The sequence below is a fragment of the Lacerta agilis genome, chromosome Z (assembly GCF_009819535.1).
Source record: "Lacerta agilis isolate rLacAgi1 chromosome Z, rLacAgi1.pri, whole genome shotgun sequence".
NCBI lineage: Eukaryota > Metazoa > Chordata > Lepidosauria > Squamata > Lacertidae > Lacerta > Lacerta agilis.
In genome coordinates, this window is record NC_046331.1 from 24,116,005 (window position 1) to 24,136,360 (window position 20,356).

The 20,356-nt window shown below is 41.6% G+C and overlaps 1 protein-coding gene across 1 annotated transcript in view; it reads left to right on the forward strand.

Moving 5' to 3' along the window:
- SMARCA1 (SWI/SNF related, matrix associated, actin dependent regulator of chromatin, subfamily a, member 1) overlaps positions 1–20,356 on the forward strand; it is a 47,781-nt gene that overhangs the window by 3,648 nt on the left and 23,777 nt on the right. Inside the window, exons 3-14 of the mRNA XM_033138389.1 lie at positions 6,472–6,638; positions 8,136–8,236; positions 8,341–8,441; positions 10,114–10,293; positions 10,954–11,109; positions 11,481–11,612; positions 12,291–12,359; positions 12,924–13,033; positions 14,690–14,916; positions 15,713–15,834; positions 16,355–16,507; positions 19,158–19,290. Coding sequence (XP_032994280.1) covers positions 6,472–6,638; positions 8,136–8,236; positions 8,341–8,441; positions 10,114–10,293; positions 10,954–11,109; positions 11,481–11,612; positions 12,291–12,359; positions 12,924–13,033; positions 14,690–14,916; positions 15,713–15,834; positions 16,355–16,507; positions 19,158–19,290 — 1,651 coding nt within the window. The remainder of the gene's footprint in view (positions 1–6,471; positions 6,639–8,135; positions 8,237–8,340; positions 8,442–10,113; positions 10,294–10,953; positions 11,110–11,480; positions 11,613–12,290; positions 12,360–12,923; positions 13,034–14,689; positions 14,917–15,712; positions 15,835–16,354; positions 16,508–19,157; positions 19,291–20,356) is intronic.

A 20,356-nucleotide genomic window follows, 5' to 3' on the forward strand; every position in this document is an offset into this window, starting at 1 on the left:
TATATGTCAAAGTGAAAACAGCAAGCTACAACCCATGGGGATCCTTAATACACCAAATCAATCACTAGAACAAGTTTGTGTATGTAGTATGTGCACCCTGATCCCGTGCATGGTTATGTGGAATTCAGTTTTCCCCTCTCTCTGGCTTGCTCCCAAGTAATTGTGCAATGAAATTTGAGGCATTTGTTTGTATCTTCACATACAATAAAGCTGAGGTGGAGGAGTCTGCTGTTACCCAAAAGAAGCATGTGGTTGAGGGGTGTAAGACCCATATTACTTTACTGCTTTCCATAGATTTTAGCAAATTTATCCCTGCCCACCCTATTTGTAGTATTGGACCCAGACTGTTGAAAACTATAATAATAATAATAATAATAATAATAATAATAATAATAATAATAATAATAATAATATATTTGTACTCCGCCCATCTGGCTGGGTCTCCCCGGTCACTCTGGGCAGCTTCCAACAAATATTAAAATACATTAGAATATCACAGATTTAAAACTTGCCTAAACAGGGCTGCCTTCAGGTATTTTCTAAATGTCAGGTAGTTGTTTATCTCTGACCTCTGGTGGGAGGGCGTTCCACAGGGCAGGCGCCACCACTGAGAAGACCCTCTGCCTGGTTCCCTGTAGCTTTGCTTCTCACAGTGAGGGAACTGCCAGAAGGCCCTCGGCGCTGGATCTCAGTGTCCGGGCTGAATGATGGGGGTGGAGACGCTCCTTCAGGTATACAGGACCGAGGCCATTTAGGGCTTTAAAGGTCAGCACCAACACTTTGAAATGTGCTTGGAAACATACTGGGAACCAATGTAGATCTCTCAGGACCGGTGTTATGTGGTCCCAGCGGCCACTCCCAGTCACCAGTCTAGCTGCCGCATTCTGGATTAATTGCAGTTTCCGGGTCACCTTCAAAGGTAGCTCCACTTAGAGCGCATTGTAGTAGTCCAAGCGGGAGATAACCAGAGCATGCACCACTCTGGCGAGACAGTCTGCAGGCAGGTAGGGTCTCAGCCTGCGTACCAGATGGAGCTGGTAGACATCCGCCCTGGACACAGAATTAACCTGCGCCTCCATGGACAGCTGTGAGTCCAAAATGACTCCCAGGCTGAACACCTGGTCCTTCAGGGGCACAGTTACCCCATTCAGGTTCAGGGAGTCCCGCCTGCCCCCTGTCCCCCCAAAACAGTACTTCTGTCTTGTCAGGATTCAACCTCACAACCACATAGGACCTTCACTGCCTTCCTCCCTCCCTCCCTCCTATTGGTTGATTTGATATGGTTGTATTTTAGAAGTCTGAAATTAAATAAAGCTATTTTAAATTTTTTTTTTATTAAAAAAAGGACCTTCACTGCCTTCACTGGTTCTGATTTGAAAGAGAGATAGAGCTGGGTATCATCTGCATACTGATGAACACCCAGCCCAAACACCCTGATGATGTCTTCCAGCAGCTTCATATAGACATTAAAAAGCATGGGGGAGAGGATGGAACCCCGAGGCACCCCACAAGTGAGACCCCAGGGGTCTGAACACTCATCCCCCCACCACTTTCTGAACACGGCCCAGGAAGTATAACAGTGCCCCAAGCTCCCAACCCCTCTAGACGCTCCAGAAGGATGTTATGGTCAATGGTGTGAAAGGCCGCTGAGAGATCCAGCAGAACTAGGAAACAGCTCTCACCTTTGTCCCTAGCCCGCCAGAGATCATCGACCAGCACGACCAAGGGACAAAGGTGAGAGCTGTTTCCTAGTTCTGCTGGATCTCTCAGCGGCCTTTCACACCATTGACCATAACATCCTTCTGGACCGTCTAGAGGGGTTGGGAGCTGGGGGCACTGTTGCTTAAAAGTTACAGAGTGCAATAAGGTAAGCCAATAAAAAGGGCAGGTTTTGGTCCACTTTCCTTTGTGCTCTTTTAAAATTAGATCCCTCTACCCCCATTTTATATGTGAATGGAATAAGTGTGTGTTACACATAATTGCCTTACAGGTCTTTTAGAATCCAAACAGCATCGTCTATTCGAGGTTCCATCATTTGGTGTGAGAAGTTTTTACTACTGCTTAAAAAGTAAAAGCATTTTCTCGTGTCAGTAGCCTTGAGAAAAATCATTGTTTTGATTCTAAAACTGATGCTCAACAAATCTTCTTTTTAATATTCTAGTGATTTTCCCTTAGGATGACCACACACAAGAGAAGAGTAGACTTCTGTGCTGCTTTTAAAGACTATGTGGAAGATGCAGTTTGTCAGAAAAGTGAGGAAAGTTGCACTTCTGAAGTTCTCGCTTCCACACATTAAAAGTATAGAGTAACATTGTCTTTTGTTAGATTGGGTTACTCTCTGTTATTCAAACAGTGACTGTATTTGCATAATCAAATATTAGCTTAATAAGATGAGATAGGAACAAGCTTCATGCACAACCAGTTTGCTCATTCCTTTGCATGAGTGAATAGAGAAGACAGGAAGCTACAGTTAACAATAGCATTCTATTATATCGAAATTGGGAACCTATGGTTAATGTCTTCCAAACAAGCCAGAATATGAAGCCATGATTTCAAGTTGGCTTCCAGATTCTGCTTTGTTTGGATGCCATTAACCATAGTTACCATTCCAGCCTCATTACATTACTTTTGGCAGCACTCAGTGGTTTTGTATTTCAAGCAAATCTGTAATTATGTTTGAAATTTATAGTAGCTTTTCACTATTGCTAGAATGTTTCTTGGTAGAGAAAAAGAAGAAGAGATTTTCCCTTGAGAGTGAAAACCCCTAAAGATGAAGATCACTGGTGACAATAAAATATAAAATTGAAATAGTCACATTTGTATAGCATAGAACAGAGATAGCCAGTGTGTTACACTTCAGATTTTGTGTGGACTGCTGCTACCACCATTCTTGATCACTAGCTATGCAGTGTGATGAGAATTGGAGGGCACCATGTTGGCTATTGTGGTATAGAAAGACCTAATGCATAGGATCTGTCGAGCAAAAATGTAGCACAACGTAAGAAAATGTCCATAATAGAAACTCTTACTGATATGAATCCTGCTAAATAAGAATTAGCTCTGAAAGTCTACAGATTCCATTGAAGAGGAAACTGAACGATAACTGACATTTAATCATTCACTTGTTTCCATGAAATCTTTATCAGGAATTAACTTCAGCTGCCCAAGTATGATAACATTATAGCAGCAATCCTACAGTTTCTCAAAGCTGCTAATGGAATCAGACTTTTCAGTTAGCCAGTATTCAAAATCTGCCTCAAGAACTCCTGTAAGTAAGGAGACAAACAATAAGACAGTCTTCAAGTTCAAAACAGCTGACACTTGGCTAGTTTCCTGGTTCTTTGAAGGAGTTGTGTATTGTTGCTTCCAAGTTTGTAGAAAGATAGTGTGGTTGTAAACTTATACACATTTACTTGGGAGCATTATTTCTAAGTAGACATGCGTAGGATATTATTGTGTGCCTACTACAGAGTGTATGTTATTTTTGAACTTGAAGAAACTTGTACTGTATCTCCCCTTTGCTTATTCTTTAAAACCTTAGCTTCAGCATAGTTCCTGAGCAGTGTCTCAAGAAGACAGAAAAGCAAAGGAAGAAGTAACCAGAAAATACAGGAAGCTCTTGCTTATTATTTTGAATAGAGCTCTGCTCACTTTTAGTCTGTTCTTTTTCAAATCCTGTGTATGTATGTTAAATGTTTCCCCCCCCACAAAAGGCCTCAAGGCATCAAGAAATTTTATGCTGTGTTATGTTGCCCTCATGTGGTGAAATGTTATGTTAGCCTCCTTTTTATCTTAAATTAAAATATAATGTTTAGCATTTATATATACATGCAGGTCCCGCTATCCGAATGTTTGTTGTCCATTTATCCAAATATAAAAAATTATGCCCAAACCCCACTACACGCACGGATGATTCATAGCCAGAGTTTTCCCACATCTTTGTATGTTTGTTTTTTGATGGTTGACTGCAACTGTTTTGAGACAGAAAATATAGAGGGAGGTGGGAAGAGAGATCAGCCAGAGAGCAGGAGAAATCAGACAAATCAGTTTTTCCTTTCTCTTTCATTTGCAGGTTGGCTGAAGCCATTTTAGGAAGAAACCATGGCGGGTGGGGAAAGAAAGATCATGGATGGCCCAAGGGTGACTGATCCAAAGTCATTCAGTGGGTTTATGGCTGAAAGAGGATTTGAGCCCAGATCCTCCCTGTTCTAGTCTGACATTTGTCATATTCCAGTTTCCAGGGTTTGCTCTCTAGTGGGAGGGGATAGAAGCAGCTACAGATGGACTTGTAGAGCTGGGTAATGATAAATATAGCTACCATGCTGGCGATGGGAAGCAGAGAAAGTGTGGTTTGCTAGTAGTCACCTAGTGTGTTTGTGACAGAGGCAGGATTTGAACTCTGGACTTCTTGGTTCACAATGTAATCGTAAGCATGTATACTCCAAAGCATGTTTTTTATATAGGTTGGCTGGGGCAAGCCAATCATATGGGTGGGGTACAAAAAAAAATACTATTACTCATCTTAATGGGGCTTATTCTTAGGTAAATGTGTATAGGATTGCTGCTTTATTTTCATAGCCACTACAATTCACCAGCTGTTTCTTACTTAGGCCATCCTTACAAAAGAAGAACTGTGTAGCATATGCCATGAAACCATGGGGCTGTCGCAATATGTCACTGGTCCAATGCATGTTGCAGGTCACATTCTGGATCTTGTTTTCCTAACCAGGCAGAAAGAGGGTAATCTGAAGATTGGGGATATTGACATCAGTTGCTTGTCATGGTCAGATCACTTCCTGTTGAGATCTAGACTTTCAGCACCCTTTCCTCTCTGCAGAGGCAGTGGACCTTTTGGAATGTTCCGCCCTCAGCGGCTAATGGAGCCAGTGAATTTCAAGACAGTTCTGTGGGATATTCTGGCTGATATAAAGGGTGCTCCTGTCAAAGCGCTGGCTGACCTCTGGAACATCCGAATAGATTGGGCTGTTGACCTGATCGCTCCTGAGTGCCTACTCCTGCTTCATAGAGCCATATTGGTTCCCTGGGTGGCACCACTTTGCAGTGGTTCCACTGCTACTTGGATGGGGACTCCTCTTTGGCTCCATGGAAGCTTCAATGGGTTCCTCAGGGTTCAATTTTATCCGCTATGCTGTTCAACATACACATGAGACTGCTGAGTGGGGTCATCCAGAGTTTTGGAGTACATTGTCAGCAATATGCTGATGACACACAGCTCTACTTCTCCTTTACATATGCAGATGTAGCAGTGGATATGCTGGACTGTTGTCTTGCCTTGATAATGGACTGGATGAGAGCCAACACACTGAAGCTCAATCCAGATAAGAATGAGGCACTCTTAGTGGGTGGTTCCCTAGACCGGATGGCTGGGAGGTTGCTTGCTCTTGATGGGGCTATACTTCCTTAGAAGAAGTGTGGAAGCAACTTGGGGGTACTTCCGGATCTTTTGCTGTCGCTTAAGACTCAGGTGCCGTCAGTGATGTGGAGTGCTTTCTATCAGCTTTAGCTGGTAGCCCAGCTGTACCCATTATCAGGACAGTACTAGTTTAACTACTGTTGTCTATGCTTTGGTAATTTCTAGGTTAGGTTACTGCAATGTGTTATACATAGGACTGCCTCTGAAAGACAGTTCAGAAACTTCGGCTGGTGCAGAATTTGGTGGCCAGGTTCCTCACTGGGCAAGACAATTTGAGCATGTTACACCAATCCTGGACCAACTGCACTGGCTGCCAATTAGTTTCCAGGCCCAATTCAAAGTGTTGGTTTTGACCTATGAAGCTTTACATGGCTCAGGATCTCAATACCTTTGGGACTACCTCTTCCTAAAGAACCTACTGGGAACCTGCGATAATCATCGGAGGCCCTTCTTGGTATGCCTCCTCCATGAGAGGTCCAGAGGGTGGCAATATGAGAACGGGTTTTTCTGCAGTGGCTCTTCCTTTGTGGATGCACTCTCCAGGGAGGTTCACCTGGTGACTTCATTATACACTTTTGGTGCCAGGCAAAAACATTCTTCTCCAATCAGACCTTTGGCCGATTAACATCCTCTATCCTTTTAAATGTGTTAATGGGAGGGTGTGTGTTAGTGGTTTGTTTATGTTCTTGTTTTTATTACGTATTTTGTGCTTTTATCTTGCATTTTTCTGAGATTTTTCTGATATCTTCAGGTTTATACTAGAGAAGTTGAGAAAAGATTGTATTCTTGATTAGGAAGAGTGCAGTTTATATTGGATTTGATATGTTATTTTGCTGCCATGCTTGTTTATGAATGGATTATTGTAAGGCTTTGAGGTATTTTAAAGGTTTCAAAATGTATTTTTGAACTCTGTTGTTTGGTCATTTTTCTACACTGCATTTGCCCACTTTGTGAGGATATTTTCTGAAAAAGTGGAATACAAATATATAAATTAAAGATAAATGAAACAAATACTGTGTTTGTTGCCCTGAATATAGAAAACAGATCGAGCCAAGAGATTTGAATTCCTGTTGAAGCAGACAGAACTCTTTGCACATTTTATTCAACCTGCGGCGCAGAAATCACCAACATCTCCCCTGAAAGTGAAACTTGGACGACCACGAATAAAGAAGGATGAAAAGCAGAGCTTACTTTCGGCTGGAGAGTATGTCTTTTTAATCTGTTTGAAAAAAATATTTACATTACTGTTTGATCTTAAATGCTATGTGTGTTTAATGTAGTGCATCTTTTATATGCAGACCTGTACAGGTAACTTGCAGTTTACATGGGTGTTACGTTCCTGGCCATCAAACATATAAACAAAATTGCCTAAAACTAGAACACTCCCAGAAAACCATAAAAACCCTAGAAAACCTAAAAACAGAGTAAGCCACCGTGTCAGTGACTGTGACTTTGTGGTACAGCCTCATCTTGCAGTGAACCTTTGCCATAATATGCTCCTGGAATGGAAGGATGCTCTACATGAGGCTCCTGGGGTGTCTCCTTGCCCATGGCAGCTGGACCACACCTACTGTTCAGAACCTCCTCTTGATTTAAGTTTGCTGCTGGGGCGAGTACCATGGCTGGAGCCTTCATTAAAAGGGGTCCTGTGGGCTAGCTTCTTAGGCTAGAGTGAAGCTGATAGTTTGGGCTCTGATATCTTTGCTGCAGCCTGCTTCTTCCCCTGCCTGTCCCTGCAGCTTGGCTGCCTCAGGACTGTGTTATTCTGCAGCTCTGTGCTGGACGAATCATGGCTTTTATGCCTTACAAGGGTAGGGTTTTGGTTGAGAGAGTGAAAGTGCCATCTCTTGAAGCTGCGATGGCCAACAAATTCAGGCATGGGGAGAAGGGAGCCAATGAGGATAGTTTTTGCCCTTTACTGTTTTGGGATTGTGCATTGCCACTAGGCCTACTTCTCTTCTTAGGCCCACAAAGGTCTACCCTCCAGTGAGAAGCACCTCTCTCTGGCCAATCTTGGATTTTTGTTTTCCAGTAGAATTCGAGGAGCAGGGACTTAATAGTGGGAGGATACTCTCTTCAAGTATGAACGCCCTCTGTGGTCACAGATCAGACCCTGTTGGCCAGACTGAAGCAAACCATGACCTAATTGGCCTTTGCAATATCTGCCTCATGGCCTTGTTCTTTGCCCTAGTGGAGAGGAGAGATAAAGCCACTGCTGAGGATGGTCTTTGCTTTGCTGGTCTTGGCATCCAGGAGGCTCCTCAAACCTCCATGCCTCCTTAGCATGGCTTTGATGCATGGCTTGAAGAATTGTCCAAGATAGTTGAATTCAGCAGCTCTAGAGAGGGAAAAAGATGGTATGCATAATGTCCTGACTCTGTTCTAAATTCATCCTCCTTTCCTGTCCCATGTATGAAGAGTAGCCCCAAAAGGAAGTGAAGAGAGAAAAGAAGGGCTGCCAAATGTGTGAGGAAATGGCTGATTGAGTAGGCAGGAAGGAACTGGGGCAGGGGCTGTCCCACCCCTTAATGAGTATGTTTCATATTCACATAGTCCTTCCTTGTGGAGTGAATCAGAGGAGCAACTTATCTGAGATTCCTTGCTCTACTACAGGAAAAAAGGCAGGCCTTTTGTGGCATACAAAAAGGTCTTTGTGGAAGGCACATCATAGGTTTGACTAGTTTCTTCATTTTTTCTTTAGTTATCGCCATAGGCGCACAGAGCAAGAGGAGGATGAAGAGCTACTTTCAGAAAGTCGGAAAACCTCAAATGTGTGTATTAGATTTGAGGAATCGCCTTCGTGTGAGTATATTTAATAAAATCTTTTTCCATTTTCTTAAACGAGTTAGGAAATAATAGTATAATCAAGCATATAGATAAAAAGTCACATTTTATGTACTTTGCAGATGTTAAAGGAGGAACGTTACGAGACTATCAGGTTAGGGGGTTGAATTGGATGATCTCCCTTTACGAAAATGGCGTGAACGGCATTTTGGCAGATGAAATGGTAAAAAGCTTTTTTTTTTGGAGTACATCTTGGGGGTGGAAGTGAAGTGTATGTCTCTTGGAAGAAGACAGTTCTCAAAGCGGATAAAAATGGTTTTAAATAAAAATGTAATTCTCATTGAAGTCAGTGACCATAAGCCAGATGTGGACCTCCAATGATGTTTCCCTTGTCAAATCCTCAAACTTCTTTTTAAACTCTCATGAATTTAAAGAACAGTTTTAGATAGGAGTCCACATTTCCTATGCTCCAAGTAATCCAGTTGGTTTTAGTACAACTTTGGGAATGTCTCCTCAGCATACTTAGCCCATAATTATTAGCTAATTGGGGAATATTTGGAGTAAGATTTTAAGTCGATTGTCTTCAGATATCATGCAGCTATTACTAAAAGCAACGGTGTTTCTTATTATCTTTGTGATTCTGATAAGCTATTATTCCTAATAAACTGATCAGATTAAATTGGCTAGAAGAATCTAACACCCTGGTGGTATTAATGGAATAACAAATTTATCCTGTCATATGTCCATGTTAGTCATTTGTGGTGCCTCATTGGGGTGACAGGAAAGAAGAACCAGTTGACACTCAATTTACTTGAGCTTTCTGTCTGGTTGCCTCTACATGATTGTTACTTGCCCCGGGTAATGAAAGTAATTAATGGCTGCTAAGATGACAACTATAAACAAATGGTTGTGAACTGTTCCCAGCCCTTATTGAAATAAATAGTAAATGTCCCATTCATTTTCTTAGTTGTGAATTGTGTTGCCTGTTAAGGCATAATGATCGTGGTCTAATAAATCATGGTTTATTTGATCAAGAGTGTTGTATTATGAGCACTGCAATACATTGCTTTTGGAGTTCGTTAAGCAACACTTTCCCATAACATATGAACTGGGAAACTGGTTTATTAATCTTGAACTACGGACCAGGATCTGTTCATGGTTTCATTTTCTTTTTATAGTTCAGGATTAATAAACCAGAGTTTCCTGGTTCAGATGAAATGGGAAACTATGGCTTAACAAACTGCAGAATTAATACTGTTGAGGCATAAAAGACGAGAGATAGCAGCACAATGCTTGCTCTCTGACAAACCATGATGTGTTAGATGAGGATCACTATGTCTAAACTGACGTACTATTGACTGAGCTCATGAAAGATTTCTCATGGGTTCATCAACAGCAGGTCTGTTGAACTTTGGTGGAAATAGAATTCAGTATGCTGCTGAGGAGATAAGTATCACAACTTGCCTGCCCTTAGCATTTCCTAGTATTACGTGGCCATTTTCTCTTCTGTATGTAGAAAATTTACTGAACTCAGAGAGTCAAGGAATAACAATTGTGTGTAATTCAAAGAAAAGATGCATAATGCATAGCAGTAGTAGAGACTGAGACTCAAATATTCAGTTGTAACATAGCTAAGAGCAAAATGTAATTAAAAAATTCATTCTCTGTAATAATTCTTGCATATTGCAGAGGAATGCTTATGAGAAGCTGTAGTTTTATTATCTCAAAACAAACTCTAACCAGAGTTGTAATTTGCATATTGCAATATATTGAAATTATGGCAGATTTCTGTTCCATAAATTGTACCATGTTCGTAAACTTTTCTACTCATGATTATAAATGGAAATCAGTTCAGTGCTGCTAACAATGATGCATAACTTTTAATACTATTGTAGGGTCTAGGAAAAACTCTGCAAACAATTGCATTGCTGGGCTATCTGAAACATTACCGAAACATTCCTGGCCCACACATGGTTCTGGTCCCCAAATCGACTTTGCACAACTGGATGAATGAATTTAAACGCTGGGTTCCATCTCTACGTGCCGTTTGTCTCATTGGAGACAAGGATGCCAGGGTAAGTGAGCACTATGTAAAGAAGCGACTTGCTTTTCAAGTTGGGAGTGTGATGCCTTTTCCCCATTGTATTTGTATAGCATCATAATTGTGCACAGCAGTTTATAGGCCATCAGTTAAACCACACATCACTAATGTTCTTATTGTTTTACTATGATTTTGTTTTTTAATTTTTTAAATCAAATTTTGTATGACTTATTTATTCTTGCTAGCCACCTCAGACTCCATTTGGAGAAAGGGCGGGATATAAAAGTTTTGTATGTATTACTTCATTTTAAGAATGAAGAATTACTTCATTTTAAGAATGTATACTAAATGTATACATACATTTAAGAATGTATGTCTACTTCATTTTAAGATGCACATGTCACACCAGGGTTCACCTGAGAAGAGGCATTCACTTATCCCTCCCTCCTTTATTTTTAAAAACATATTTGTCCTCATTGTCCTCATTGATTTTGATTTATTTACTGGGGGATGAGTCATCGTATTAGCCTTTATGGAACTTGATTTCTTCCCCACCTTCCATTTCTTTTTCATTTTTGTGAAATGCTTTCCCCTTATGACTAGTATATGGCTGCAGCAGCAGCTTCCAAATGAGTTAGGTGGCCCTATTCAGCTTACCTATCTAGAAGTGTTTACAATGTTCATTTTTCATTAGGCTGCTTTTATCCGTGATGTTATGATGCCTGGAGAGTGGGATGTGTGTGTTACCTCATATGAAATGGTAATTAAAGAGAAGTCTGTTTTCAAAAAATTCAACTGGAGGTACCTGGTGATTGATGAAGCCCACCGAATCAAGAATGAAAAATCAAAGGTGAGCCTCAGTTTTATTTCTGCAGATACCTAGAGAAATACTACAGAATACTAGGATAGTGAAAAAATCTGGTAACTCTTGAATGGGAGGATAACTTTTTGGTACACTTTGAGAAAATAGGAAGCAATAAGAAGTGAAAAAATAGGAAGTTAAAAAATAATTCCTTTCAGAATGGCAGGCAGGAAAAAATGAAGAATTTAAAACACTAACTGTTACATCTGAACTATTAATATTGCTTGTAATTATCATGTTAGGCTATGGGAGTTTGGAGCTTCATTTTGAAATACTTTGTACTTTCATTTGTAAAAAATGTATCCTGGAGTATGGCAGTAATGTAGTAGTAATAAGTGCTCTTCTAAAAAATTTCCTAGCTCTCTGAAATTGTTCGTGAGTTCAAGACAACAAATCGGTTGCTATTAACAGGAACTCCCTTACAGAATAATCTTCATGAACTATGGGCATTGCTCAATTTCCTTTTGCCTGATGTCTTCAATTCTGCAGAGGTGAGGTTGTACGCTATGTTAAAGTCCTATTTTTTGTTTTTTCCACACTTTATATGGTAGCCTAATTTTTGCCAATAACTTAAGTTGTCTTTTTATCATAAAAAGTCATTATTAAGAGAAGATAAATGAATCGAGAGGAAAGTGAGGGAAAAAATTATGTAGCAGATTCTTAACATAGTGAAGTTGCATAATGAGCAACTGAAATGGTCACTGTGGGTAGAGGACATTTTACAGGAGGAGAAGGACTAAATCGTCATTGCATCTTTCAGATACAGCCAAGTAGAATTAGTTTATAGTATTGGTGTATCTGTTTCCTATTGACTTAGCTTTTAGTCAGTGTATTGTACATGAGCATTTGAAGGGAGGGGTAGGTGCAACTGCTTTGAGAAGTTGGTTCAACCATTTTGGGCCACATTTTAAGGTGGATCTGCACATTATATGAGACACAGGGATGCTTTTCACAATTTGTAACAACATTTGTTTGTGCCTGTTCATGTACGCCACCCTGCTAGTGATGCACATCTGTGCAGAAATATTATAATGTCAGGGCATAGGTATGCTTTAGATGTTAAAGAAGGGAAGAACTGTTTCCAGTGGACAGCTTTGTTTCTAGTTTACTAAAATTTCCCTTTGAGTTTTGAAAGTACAAACACAGTAACAATAACATAATTTTTACAGGACTTTGATTCATGGTTTGACACTAAAAATTGCCTTGGTGATCAAAAACTTGTAGAGAGACTTCATGCAGTAAGTATGGCAATTCTGCTTTCTGAAATAAATTTAATTTCTCTTCCATTGTATTGTACGAACAATATATGATTCTTAGCATCTTAATGTATGTTTCTGAGAAATGAAGGCTATGTGTTGTGTATATTGTGATGCGATATAAGACATAATTTGTGGAATTCTGGCGAGGCAGTCATTTGTTTACTACTTACTGACATAACTATGTGTGCCTATGCGTCTTTTCCCAACAGAAGCAAAGCATCTAGTTATTTATACTATACACTCAGTAAATGAATTTAGAATGAGGCACATCTTGAGACTTCCCTTTCACAATTTGTGATACCTAGGTCTTTAGGAGATACACTCTGTGTAAGGGGGGTCCTAGTTGCTCCTGTTGGTCCTAGAAATACCATGAGAAATGCTCATGTATTCTGCATGCTCTCCCACCTCAAGTAGCCTCAAAAAATTAGGATTAGGAAAAGGCATCATAAGAGCAGTATAAGAAGTCTCGGACACTGGCAAAACAAATACTTGAAACCCTGACTTGTAGCAATGTGTAAAATGTGTTGATGTGTTGATATTTAGGTTTTGAAGCCATTTTTGTTACGGCGTATAAAAGCTGAGGTGGAGAAGAGCTTGCCTCCTAAAAAAGAAGTAAAAATTTATCTAGGACTCAGCAAAATGCAGAGGGAATGGTAAGATTCTTTTTTAAAAAAATTTAACTTAAAATCAGTCTATGGTCTAACATAGTGACTATAACATATTAACAGTAAAGACCCACTTCAAACTTACGTATGATTTAAGCTACACATTCATTAAATTGCCTTAGACAAGCTACCACATCTCAGTCCCAACCCCGCACCTTAGTCTGTAATAGAGAAATAATAGTAATACAGTGGTACCTCGGGTTACAGACGCTTCAGGTTACAGACACTTCAGGTTACAGACACTTCAGGTTACAGACTCCGCTAACCCAGAAATAGTACCTTGGGTTAAGAACTTTGCTTCCGGATGAGAACAGAAATCGCGTGCCAGTGACGGTGGGAGGCCCCATTAGCTAAAGTGTTACCTCAGGTTAAGAACAGTATCAGGTTAAGAACGGACCTCCAGAATGAATTAAGTTCTTAACCTGAGTTACCACTGTACTGACATACCTTACGGGGACGTGGGTGGCGCTGTGGGTTAAACCACAGAGCCTAGGGCTTGCCGATCAGAAGGTCTGTGGTTCGAATCCCCGCGACGGGATGAGCTCCCATTGCTTGGTCCCTGCTCCTGCCAACCTAGCAGTTCGAAAGCACGTCAAAGTGCAAGTAGATAAATAGGTACCGCTCCGGCGGGAAGGTAAACAGCATTTCTGTGCGCTGCTCTGGTTCACTAGAAGCAGCTTAGTCATGCTGGCCACATGACCTGGAAGCCGTGCACCGGCTCCCTCGGCCAGTAAAGCGAGATGAGCGCCACAACCCCAGAGTCGTCCGCGACAACCTAACAGTCAGGGGTCCCTTTACCTTTACCTTACAGTACTATAGTAAATATTACTGAGACAATGTATGTGAAGCACTTTGTACACTTGAAATGTACTATATAAATTATAAGTATTATAATCCATACAGGTATTTTATGTAGATGGAAAAAACCCAATTCCCTATATTCTTTCTGTGTTTTATACGGTGAGCTGTCACCTCAGAGAAACAGAAGACAGAAACTTGGTTTCAGGATGAGATGAAGCAAGGCCATTCTACATGGTGTGAACCTTAGATATAAAAACAATTTTTCCTCAGTTCCAACATGGAGCTCAGGAAATTCGTATACAGAGAAAGAGTGGAATGGTGTCAGAGATACAGTCCTTCCCTGTAAGCCAGGAATTGGCTTGTGGGTGTGTGATGAAGGAGGCAGCGTATCTCTTGGCTACCACTTTAGTATCCAGATTCAGTAGCTTTGGGGCAGGATGTTGTGTTTGAGCTAAGCTGGACATGGGTATTTGTGTTTCACTATGGTCGTGTAGCAGGGCTTCCTGCCCATGCTTGGCCCATGGTAGCACTTCTGGATAAACTCAACTGGGGGCTTCAGAATGTGCAGAAACTTGTCCCATTGTTTCCTATCTTTCTCCTAGTCTATGCTTGGAGTGGTCTCCCTGTCCCCAACCACTGTCAAATCTGATTGGTGTGCAGCTAGTGCTAATGAATCTTCGTTAGAATCATATTTTGCAGAAAAATAAAATATTCTTAGAGACGCAATCCACATTTAAATAAATGCCAGTTGCCACTGTGTAAATGTGTAAAACCATCATATTTGTATGCTTTCATATGTCCAAGGACAAAGAGTTGTTTTTAAATTGTCCAATAACCTTTTAGGTATACCAAGATCCTAATGAAAGATATTGATATCTTAAATTCGGCTGGAAAAATGGATAAGATGCGGCTGTTGAACATTCTGATGCAGCTGCGGAAGTGCTGTAATCACCCATACCTCTTTGATGGTGCTGAGCCTGGCCCACCCTATACCACTGATACTCATCTTGTGACCAACAGTGGCAAAATGGTTGCTCTGGATAAATTACTATCAAAACTCAAAGAGCAGGGTAAGAAGGGCTTTAGAAATGTATCTAGTCATTGTGGCATCACCAAGAAAATAGAACCCAGGGTGAAACTATGCCAGAAAGAAATTTTAAGGTTCTCTGGTGGATTCCACTGAATGAAAAGGGGCAAATGGGATGCATTTCTGGATGCAGCCTTGATGGGGAAAATCCTGGGATCAGCTGGGGAAGAGTGCAGATTTAGTTCCCACTGCAGGTGGGTCCATGAATTTATCCTTTTTAATTCGTCCATCTATTCATATGGCAAAGAGTACAGTGCCTAAAAATGGGGACCTTAAAGTAATGTATTAGGAACAAACCCTGCCATCCTTCTTGTAGAAGACCTGGCCTTCAGCAGGGCAGCCCAAGGTGATGTGCAATATGTCTGTGTTCTGCAGAGGCACATATTGCACCTACCCAGGGTTCCACGCCTTAGCCAAATAGATGTGTACAAAGTGGTATTTTAAATGGATGAAAAGTAGTGGGCCGCAATTATCAGGATCCAAAATTGAGAAGGCCAGTTGTTACTGCTGTAGACCTTTGGGGTAGAATTCCCGAGACTAGGGAGATGCCAATGAAGCAGAAGACATCAGGTTGGAATGGGGGGAAGCCAGTTTTTAGTATGGGGAAGGGGCTTAGGAACTGAGAGAAAGTTATAGAGGGGGAGGAGCAGTACCAGAAGCTGTAGAAGAAAGGATAGAGTAAAATGGAGAGGCAGTGTATGGGACAGAGAACACACTTTTATTTAATATTAGTTCAGCAGTGTGATGAATTGTATTCTTATAACTTATTTGTCTCTCAGGTTCCAGAGTTCTCATTTTTAGCCAAATGACCCGTCTGCTGGATATACTGGAAGATTATTGTATGTGGCGGGGCTATGAGTATTGTCGATTAGATGGGCAAACACCGCACGAAGAGAGAGAGGTGAGAAGGATTTATGTAGCTCATTGGATTTTCATTCCGTTCTATCCTGGAGGCAGGTTGGAGCCTTGACAGTAGCTGTCCAGTGGCTCTTATACGGTGGCTAGTCATTTCTCTGTTGGCATTTAAGCTTCCCTGAGTGCTGTCTTGCTAAATAAGGATTTCTTTTATGGCATGCCTTATAAACAGGGATTGATCTAGGGTTATTAAATGGTCTTTTGAGTTTCTTTCATATCATTCAGTCTTCTAATTTGTGTTTAAACAGTCAGGTGAAAGATGCATTTACACAGTACGAGTGAGGAATAAGCATCCAGAAGGTTATCTGTGATTCATTGGTTCAGGGGGCCTTGTTGTGGTACTAGTGAAGTTGAAGGAAATTATTTTGATTCACGGTGATCTTACTTTGTCCATATTTAGCCCAACAGCTTTTCCTAGGAAAATAAGCAACTTTTGCAATTTTAAGACCCTGTAAACAGGTTATTTTCATGAATCCCTGCAATTTTAAATTGTTTTCCCTTTATAGGAAGCAATAGACACCTTTAATGCTCCCAATAGCAGAAAGTTTATTTTTATGCTGAGTACAAGAGCTGGAGGCCTGGGGATTAATTTAGCAACAGCTGATGTTGTTATCCTCTACGACTCTGACTGGAATCCACAAGTCGACCTACAAGCAATGGTGAGTACTCTTGGTATGCCTTAAGCAAAGCTAGAGTTCCTATTGTAGTGACAACAGGATAGTTAGAACTGATAGGCTGTGTCTATGGAGCTGAGAGGCAGGCTTGGAGCAATCTTTCAGAGAGCCAAGAGCCTAGGAAGCTGGCTTTGGCTTGCTTCATGTGTAATAACAAAACAAGTGTGGGTGAACATAAGAGGAAGGGGGAGCACCTGGGGCTCTCTTTTATAATACCAAATCATGGTTGGTGTTAGAATCATAAAGTCATTGGAAGGGAACATGAGGATCATCTAGTCCAACCCCCTGCAATGCTGGAATATGCAGCTGTCCCTTAGGATATCGAACCTGTGACCTTGGTGTCATCAGCACCATGCTATAGGTGTGAATAGGACCTGCAGCTGTGAGCCCATAACAACTGCAGGGATCCAGGGAAGAAAAAAAATGTCCAATTTATTCCCTGTTAAGAGGGGGAGTAGCTGTCTATTCAGTTGTGGTAGATTTGGCAGTGGGCTGGGGAATTTATCCCAAGGAGCTATGGAAGAGTTAAAGGATGGAGTGGAGTCTTAATATGAGTGGACTGGAAGGCACTGGGTTAGGGAGGGATGTGGAAGTGGTGGCTTTGAATATGCCTGTAAACAGGATCAAGGACTCCCCATCGTTTTTATGACAACCATTCCAACCAAATAATTTCCAATGTCTTGTGATAGATTTGGGGGGATCTTTTCCTACTGGTGGATCCCCTGTAGGATTCACCAGAAAGGAATCCTGATAGGCTTCTGTTAGTCAGGTTGAACCTCCCAACATACCCTAGACTGTCCAGCTGCTTTGGAGGTTTCTAACTCCTACAGACAAGGACCCTCCCTTCCGTCCATCTGTAGAGAAAAATAAATGGGCACTTTACTTTCACTTTTCCAAATGCCAGAGGACACCAAATCTTTACAGAGCCTTGTGAACTCTTCTTAGAATACAAAGGTAGTTAGATAATCATGTAGTCTAGAACAATTGTAGTGAGAAATTCAGTAGAAATCCCTTTGAAGTCAACTGTCAGTGTATGGAAAGGGGAAAGGAAGAAAAAGGGGAAGGGAAACACATTTAAAATCAAATCAAAATCAGTCTAGCTTAGCTTGCTGCATTTTACTTGCTGGAGTAGTGTCTTGGTTTTCAGAGCTTTGTGCAAAATTCCTTGCAGGAAAGAGATTCTGCGAGTATAAGAGCATCTTTGGTCACCTGCTTGGATGTTTCCAAGTTGACTAAAAACTGGGTGATTCTTCACATATTTATGGGAGTGAGATTGGTAAAAGCTGACCCTTTACTGGAAGCAGATTATAGTTTTGCCCAGTGGTAAGGGAGGCCCTGTAGAGACTGAGTCCATGTCCTTGATGATTCTAGACTTCAGTTACAAAAAAATTAGACTAGTTGACTAGTGTGAAAAAGGGATTAGCTGTATATTCACCAGGCTAGCTGTTTATTCAGGAGTTTAAGGGTGAAGGGGTCAAATGTCACATGCATAAAGTGATGCTACTAGTCTGCATCTCAATATAGAGGTCTGTCAAATGCTCATAGACAGAACATAGGTACACATAGAAGTGTCAGTGCAGTGCAGCACATTGTTGCACTGATGCATTTGGGCATAGCCACATTGCACAGACCCGAAAGAGAACAGTTAACAGAATATTTCTGAATATGGACAATGCAGCAGTTTCTAGGCCTTTGTTGACTAGGAAAAGCCATTTTTTAAAAATAATAATAATGGATACCTATACAGTTGTACCTCGTGTTTTGAACACTGCATGTTGCGTTCGTCACGGGTTACAAACCCGCTGAACCCGGAAGTACCGGAACGTGTTACTTCCGGGTTCAGCGGTTTGGCATGCGCAGCGCATCAAATGACGTCATGCGCAGGTGCGCCGAATCGCGCAGCGAGCATGCACAGACGTGGCGCTTGGGATGCGTACTGCTCATGATGCGAACAGGGCTCTGGAACGGATCCCTTTCGTATCCAGAGGTACCATTGTATTCACTTTTCTCCTTTTTTAAAGCACTCAGGCTGTTGTATTTCCTCTGAAATCATAACAAAATAAATAAGAAATAACAAAACAAGCACATGGACGGCAATAATTTTGGAGAGCTAAAACACTATTAACAATCTGAGATAGTGGTGGGGAACGTGCTGGCCATCAGATGTTGTTGGTCTCCCAGCACCCATCAGCTTCTGCCAGGATATGGGACTATGGGTGTTGCGGCCCAATAAATATCTTTTGGAAGGCTACCTGTTTCCTATGCTTCAGCTAAGCTGAAGGCCTGCTGAAAAAGCAAAAGTTTAAAGGCGGTATCTCATGCTGTTAAAGAAAAAAAACAAGTAGATCTTGCAAATGGCTTGCCCCAGTTCAAGTCTTGGTGCAGCCGCTGCCCTTAAAATGAATTGAGAAAAAGAGAAAACAGAATAACAAGCTGCTTATGTTAATACATGCCAGCTTTGAAGGACTTCTAAAAATAGGGTAAACAATTAAAATAAACAACAATGAAAAATATTTTCATTTGTGCTAACCTTAATAATTACAGGGCAGTGTGTGGTTTTTATTTCTTCTGTCAGAATCTCAATTACAGATGTGCCAGGATGCTTTTATTTAAATTTGCTATTTTTGTGATTTAGGATCGAGCACATCGTATTGGTCAAAAGAAGCGAGTTCGAGTATTCCGACTTATCACAGACAACACTGTTGAAGAGAGAATTGTAGAGAGAGCTGAGATAAAACTGAGGCTAGACTCAATAGTTATACAGCAAGGTACTGCATAATATCTAACTGTTAGTGGCTAAATATTCGCTCACCTAGGGCTCCGGGTGGGCGGCATTTGCTGCATGGCACGGCCACGGCTGGTTCGGGGAGCCCGTCACCTTCCTGCGTGGCTGGGGGAGGGGGTGGTCACCTGCTGGGGCCACCCCCCTGGCTGAAATGGACCTCCAGGTAGGGGTGGTCAGTGCCTGCAAGGCCCATCAAGGGGAAGAGCATGGGGGCTGAGCCCAACCTGCCCCTGGTATATTTAAGGGAGCAGCCAGGTGCAGGCCACCCTCTTTGTAGATCGACACAGGATTTTCCCACCCACTCAGATTGTTAAGGGATTGTCCATTGGGGAAAATGGGCAAGTTGACATATGGAGCTTGCTATGGTTTATGCGGTTGCCATATTCAGGGATAGGAAGGAATTTTCTCCTACAAACGAATTAGCCAGCTTGCAGGTTTTTGCCTACCTCATAGCATCCGTCACAACTTTGGTGGATAAGGCATTGGGTTAGTTCTTTGTTTCAAGGAAACCCTGTTATAGGGGTCCAAGAGGGGTGACTCTCTGGGAGTCCACAGGGAGACCAATGGGCCAATACAACTCTCCCAGTGGCAGCCTGTGCAGTGTCATGGCACCCAATCCACGTCAGGTGCGACTTACCAGCACAAGGTCGACCCCACTGAGTTCCTATCAGGTAGCAGGCAGGCTGCCTGTTGCTGGATACATGCCCACTGCCATAGCCAAACCTATTCATTTCCTGTAATCAATAAAGTTGTGGCATAATTCAACCTAATACCAGTCTCCTGTGTCCATTCTGGAGGCCCTCCCTGCACCGGCCGTGGTCAACATGTGCCTGAGGTGGCAAATGTTTGTCATGAAAAGAAATAGATAGTTAGATATTCCAGTAGAGTGTTTTGCAGTGCACCTAGGAAACCCAGCTTTTAATTTTTTTTGCTGGGCAAGCCACTATCTGATCACCTCTGTTTTGTGTCATAAAAAAGAGTCACAGTGCCAGTTGCCATCTCACACACAATTATTTTGGAGAGATGAGTGAGTTGTTGTACAAACAAAA